The 6,814-nt window shown below is 34.9% G+C and overlaps 1 protein-coding gene across 1 annotated transcript in view; it reads right to left on the bottom strand.

Moving 5' to 3' along the window:
• Nucleotides 1-6,694, bottom strand: part of LOC106525099 (ankyrin repeat domain-containing protein 1) — a gene marked incomplete in the record, with an annotated part of 15,626 nt that extends 8,932 nt beyond the window's left edge. The window contains 3 exon segments of the mRNA XM_014019209.1: nucleotides 1,332-1,460; nucleotides 2,704-2,889; nucleotides 6,543-6,694. Coding sequence (XP_013874663.1) covers nucleotides 1,332-1,460; nucleotides 2,704-2,889; nucleotides 6,543-6,569 — 342 coding nt within the window.
• Between the last annotated feature and the right edge of the window lie 120 nt (nucleotides 6,695-6,814).

Below are 6,814 nucleotides of genomic sequence, written 5' to 3'. Positions count from 1 at the left end.
GCGTCCACCATAGACTTTGTATGTAAACCTGATGCTCCTGATGCTGAAATCGCGTTTGGTGTGAACGCACCATTAAGCCTAAACCCCTGATTTTCTACTTTAATTACTCTAAGTTCTGTTAGTTTAACATAGACATGTTTGGTATCTACAGAAACGTCAGAATCTTGGCTAGAAGCTGGTAAAAACCATTTCTATAAACACTCAAGACAGTTAAAACTACAAGCAGTTGAAGATAAAATGATGAAAGTGAAGTTTAAAAATTTGGCAAGTCAGAGATTTCAAAATATTTGTGTCAAATAGGAGGCATAATGTGTTCTTTTTGTTTTTGATAATGTTTAGTTACCACTACTTTTATAGGGTTCTGTGTTGTGTTCATGATTAAATGCAGCAAAATAAACTAATTCAAAGGTAAGGTGAGGCAAAACAAGCCATTGGCTTCTGCCTCGACCTATTTGGTCATGTAGGGTTAATGTTTTGTTTGTTTTTGTGTGGAGTGTTCTTTAATATGACCAAATAAATTCATTCGTTCGTTCTTTCGTTCTTTCGTTCGTTCAGATACAAAGTAAACTTCCGCAGCAGAAGTGTCACCAGCTTTATTTTGTTCAGTTTTGCGGAGGAAGGTCAGAATCAGTGGAAGTCAGGTGTGTGCGCCACACTGTGAGGAATTTAAAACCATAGCTCCCAACGAGGGACATGCTGGGTGAAACGAGACAAACTAGGTTCAGTTTAATGTAGAAACTGTTTTAGGAGTGTAAAAACTGTAGAGGGACTGAGAGTTTGTCCACAAATGTGGACAGCTCAGATGCGACAAAACCTCTAAATCATAAAACTGACTGTGTAAAAATAAATAAAATAATAAAATAATGATATACAAACAGCACTTTAAATGTAAAATCTAATTTATTTTGAACTTCTACACTTGAATGTTACTGTGAAGTTAATCAAAGTTACATTGGTAAAATAGTTTGAATTTTTTGTGTAAATTTACTGTTTGGTAGTGATGTTGTGTCAATAAAATCACACACTGATTCTGATTGAGCCGTATAGTTTGATGTGCGCATGTTTTTTTAAAGCCAATAGAAAACCTCGATAGAAAAGCATTGACTAAAAATGTTCTAATGCTTCTTCATTAATGTCCTTTCTGAGACCAGCTGAAGCTGCTGTATTAGTTTGATTAGTTTTTACTTTTTATACTGCAGGAAAAACTGATTCAGAAAAATACGCAGCACTGTCTTCTCACAGTAACGCTTCCAAAGCTGCATTTATTTCTTTTTTTTTTCCAAATCAAGTTTCTTATCTCCACACAGTTTTAGCTGTCAATAAGTCCTCACCACAGCCTCTGCCTCTGCTTGTTTCTTCTTGTGACCGGGAGCCTTCCTCTGCCTCCTCTTCTTCCTCAGCTGCAGGATGTTGAACAGGTCATCGACCGTCTCCAACTTCAGCCTCCCACTTCTATCCGTCTGAGGTTGGAGAGGAAAAGAAACGGCTTGATTTCATGGATTCAATTCGACAAAACCCAAACTCCTCCTGCTGTAAGTGCTCCTACTTTCACACATATCGTTCTGAGGACGTCTGTCTAACTTGAGCAGATTTTCATGTGAAATTATTAGAAAATAACCAGAAAAAAACAAGAAGCAAAAATCTACAAAACCCATCCAAGCTACATTCACAAAATCTGCCACATTTCACTTTTAAAGTTCAACACTTAATAAGTTCAGACAAAACAGATTTTGTGTTTTAATTATAGTAAATAAATGATTTCATCAGTGAAAGCAGAGCTCCCCTGGGCTAATGTATAATATGAATTGTTGTTTAACTTTGTAATGAAGAACTTTGTTTAGATTTAGCAATCTTTCAGTTTAACCAAACATATCTTCAGAGAGCAGATGAAGAAGAATCAGTGTTATGGTGTGAAATACCACTAGGTGGCAGCACAACAGGTGAAACTGTTTCTGAAGCCTGGGAAAACACAAAGTTCACCCTTGTCCCAGTTTCAGCTCTTATTTAAGATGTTTAATGGAACATAAAGCTTACAGATACAACAAAACAAAAAAAAAACAAATAGAAAATTACAGACTATAGTGTGTACTTTCATAATACGAGTGTTAATAATGTTTTTACTGTCTGAAATGAGTCCTTTTTATTTGGAACTATTGTTTCCCACCATGTTGCACAGAAGTAAACAAGTGTTTTTAGCTCTGTGTGTGTGTGTGTGTGTGTGTGTGTGGGGGGGGGGGGGGGTCCTACAACATGGGGAAAAATTTCCCAAAAAAGCAGCCTTATGGGGGCCGGGCATTGGTCCCCACGGGGGACCAAAGTAAGTTGACCATATTTAAAAACTCTTCTGAAAAGCAACATTTTATATGTACCCCTTTAGCATATACGTATTATAATATATTTTTATCAACAACTTGAAATCATTCCTTTATTTAAAAAGTCCCTAAAATCCCAAAACGAGTTTATTCAACTCTAAATCAAATTAAGGTGTTTTTTGTAACCCTGCAATAATAAAGGTCCTGTCACACTATAATGTTTTAGACAACTTATGAGAAGTTTGTTCAACACTAAAGATGTCTAAGCTGAAGATGGAGCCTCTTTTGGACTTGTACATACTAAAGCTAACAATTTGAAAATGTAGCTGATAGGAGTAAAACAGTCACAATGTTTTCATAAGTTACAGAGGGTCAGGGTCTTTGGACTCACATTCAGAGCCACCAAGCTGATCTCCTCCGGCTCGCTGCCGCTGTCCCCCTCCTCTGTGGCGTCTCCTCCCACCTCCAGCTCCTGCTGTGACCTGAGGTCATCCTGCTTCTCCTGATTGACAGCTGCCTCGTACACTCCGCCCTGGAAGTCACCCGCCTCCCTTCCTTCTGACCTCTTACCGGTCACCTGGAGGAGGGGAGGAGTTATTTAGGCACAGGTGTTCTGTCAGAAACACTCAGAACCTGATTCAGAACAGAACTGATGTGACTCAGATGGACACACACAGAACCTGGCGCTGAACTTTTGCTGCTTTCCTTTTTTTAACTCCTCTCCCACCAAGGCTTGTTTCTGTGTGTCTGTTAGCAAAATCTTATAAACCACTTGATGTACTTAAAGCCAACATGTTTTAAGACAACCTTCAAAGTGAACTGGGTTTATAATAAAAAAAATGGTTTTAATTTAAACAGTTTTACAGATATTGTGCCGATATTTGGTGCAGTAGCAAAGAGTCATTTACAAACTGTGCTGCTTATTAAGCTAAGCTAAGCTAAAGCTGGAGCCAGTCTTGTTTGTTAATATCACACAAACCACTGAGTGGAGTTTCATAAGATTTTCAGTAAGATATCACTGAATACAGTTCTAGTCAAGAGGGCTGCCACAGCTAATCTGTATTAGCAACACAGATACTGAGCTAAATGTGGTAGCAGCTGAGAAAGATTCCCAACACAAGACTTCAGTCATGACATCTTGTGATGTCACATCTGATTAAGTGTAATGGTATTTTCAAGATTTAATCCAGAAGACTACAACTCTGTCCCTTCTCAGCGTAAAATGATTTTATCAGTTAACTGGTGTGAAAGGCAGCAGATGACATGCGTTAGGAATGTTTCCTTTCTTTTGTGCTGCTTCAGATTCAAACACAAGTCAAACTGTGATGCATTAATTTAGTCACAAAATGCATTAATGTGCTTTAAAATAAACCCCGCAAACTTTAGCTTTTCTACACTGCTTTTCTTAAACAGTTTAAGATGAACATGCAGCAATGCTTTAGACAGGACAGACTTAAAAACTTCTCCTCAAACTTTCACTCTGTGACAGTGTTGTATAAAGCAGAGATTCTTAACTCATGGGTCGCGGCCCAATTGTGGGCCGTGAGCGCCACCTTGAGGGTCTCAAAATAACAACAGTTTTTAACTTTGGGCTGCAGAAGGCCGTGGGACTGTATTGATTTTGAATAAGGTGCAATACACTTTCTCACCACTAGTAGCAGTAGTGCACCACTCAGTTGTTTAACAACTTTTTTAATATGTAGAAGAACCTTAGATACCCGCCGAAAATGGAAACTTATTTTAAATTAAAAGTAGAAGCAAAAATGAAGGTWAGTCATCAAAAAACACCAAAGTTTGTCACTAATATGAAGAGCAGCTTCTGTTTTTACCATGCAATATTTTAAAAGTTCAAAACATTATCAAATACAGTTGCAGATACAACTATATTTTAATTTGCACTTTATCAAATTAATTTCTGTAGTTTATTTTTAAAATATTTTTAATTTATTTTAAAGAAACTTTAAATTTGTCAAAAAGCTGTTCTTACTGTTATTGTTTGTCACTAATATGAAGAGCAGCTTCTGGTTCTACCATRCAAAAGTTTAAAAAGGCTATATTTTCATTTGTACTTTATCAAATTTAGTGTTAGTTTTTTTTGTATTTGAAACATTTAATCGTTTTTAATTTAATTATCTTATGCCCACAATTTTATTTATTGAATTTTCTATTTTTGTTATTTTTGTTAAAATATACAGTATATGTTGATAAGCCTGAGTGGTCTGTTGACTGACCTTTGTATTTGTTCAAATAATTGTTGTGGGCAGGTTACAATATAAAAAAATTATTTGTCATAATCATGGCTTGTGATTATTTTACAGGAGTTTTACTTTTAAAATGTAAGTGTATTTAATTTAGTTATAATGTAAATACAATAAAAATTAAACCAAGATTTAGAATAATTATCATTTTGATCCGTACATTGGTAATGTCTGACTGGGCCTCGTGTCACTTTATGTTCAATAAATTGGGCCCTGAGGTCAAAAAGGTTAAGAACCCCTGGTATAAAGTACCACAAAGTGATACTTGAGTCAAAGTACAACTATCTTACCAAAAAATTACTTTGGTAAAATTTAAAGTCTCCTTTAGGAATATTACTTGAGTAAAAGTATTAAAGTATCTGATATTTTTTGTACTTGAATATTAAAAGTAAAAGTATTGATTTAAAATGAGCAGTTAGATTTTCTGTAGACATTTATTAGGAGGTGACCTCCCCCAAAAATGCAGAAATGAATATCATATTAAAAATAAAAATAAAAAAACAATTTATATTAAATTTAGGATTTTTCAGTTCATAAACATATATCAAGGCTGCACAAACCTTTTATCCAAAATGAAAATCTGAGGGCTGCGAGCAAAATGCAATTATATAATTCATGAAATACTTCTTAAGTAGTCCTTTTATTTTAATAATTATGTCCTGCTGGAGTGTGACATGATTTATTTGTGTAAAAACTAATATGGTATCAGAACTTTATGTACTTATACTTCTCATTCAGCCACAATTAAATTCACAATTGATATGGATAATATTTATTTTTTATAATTAGAAGCTGGAATGAAAACAAGCAAAAATGAAAGAAAAGTAACGACTTTCTTCTTGCCTTTTAAAAAATGTAGAAAGTACAGATAATTGTGTGAAAATTTAAGAAGTAGAAGTAAAAAGTAGGCTGAAAAATAATTACTCAAGTAAAGTACAAATACCCCAATGATTCTACTTGAGTACAGTAATGAAGTATTTGTAACTTTACATCTCTGCTCTGTGAAAATCACAAGTTCTAGCAAACATGAGTGGAAGAAGTTTCTGATGGTCATTTGTACATTTTTATGTTTCCACAGTGTTTTATGTAGGAGATGTGTCAAATTAAAAAGACCCTTCACTTCCTGTTTTGAAAACAAAACCACACACTTAGTTAAAATGGAAGGCTGTGGTTTGGCTGTGGACTGCACTTTTTTTTGGGTATTTCAGAAAAAAAAAACTTAAATCCTGTAGCAGTGTCACACAATTCTAATGAGTCAAAGAACTTTGTGATTTGTGCGTAAAAATACTTTGTAAAACTTTGGAAACTCATAGCAACACATATTTTTGTGTGACCTTATCTCACTCTAAGATAAACAGTTTATAGTATATTCAGTTTGTTTTAATCTTGATTTTAATCCTTCATTCCTACAACATGCTGAGTATACAGTCTTTAATAGCTTATTTTTTAAATTTATTCATTTATATAGTACTTTCATTGAAACTCATTTCATATTATTTTTCAACAGCTCTGAGGTGCCACAGAAAATGATTCAAAATAAAATTTTATTAGGCTAAAGAGAAGTGGAAGCGTTAGGGCTGGAGTTTAAAGCATAATTCAGTTAAGGAAGAATTTAGTACAACATTGCTAAAGAAGAAAAAAATCATACTGAACTGATTAATAAAGAATAATGGAATGTGTAAATAAATATTTGCTTCATCCTGCTCCTTTTCAAACATTTTGTTTGACAACTTCTGTTTTCTTGTTGTATTGTAATAATGTTATCATTTTGTTTGTTTTATTTCTGTACATCTTTGAAATAAATGCTTTTTAAGGCATCTGTATTTAAATATAAACCCTCCTATTGGTGTGACAAAAATGTAAAAAAAAGTCAATGAAAATAAACAAGATTTTCTGGCTGGTTTTAGGTTCTTTGCAAAAAAAAAAAAAGTGAAAGTCTCAATCATCATTCGCTCATGTCAGCAGATCTTACCAGTTCTTCCACACTGAGCAGCCCCATTCCTGTCCTGGATGTGTCGTGGTTTAATGGCTCTGTGGGAATCTGGAGGCAGGTTTAAGTCCACTGGTGTCCTGCAGGGACAGGGAGCGTCTCTCTGTCCGTCTCTGCAGCTCTTGGCTTATATATGTGTGTAACCACTGAAGGGGAGAGAAAAAGGCTTCTGTCATTCAGCTCAGATCACATTACAGTCTTCATGTACTCATGTGGCACGCTCAAAGCTACCAGCATCTGAACACCCCCCCCAC

Source organism: Austrofundulus limnaeus, unplaced genomic scaffold, assembly GCF_001266775.1.
Source record: "Austrofundulus limnaeus strain Quisiro unplaced genomic scaffold, Austrofundulus_limnaeus-1.0 Scaffold211, whole genome shotgun sequence".
Classification (NCBI taxonomy): Eukaryota; Metazoa; Chordata; class Actinopteri; order Cyprinodontiformes; family Rivulidae; genus Austrofundulus; species Austrofundulus limnaeus.
Note: the sequence above shows the minus strand (reverse complement) of the source record. Positions and strands in the feature narration are given on the sequence as shown.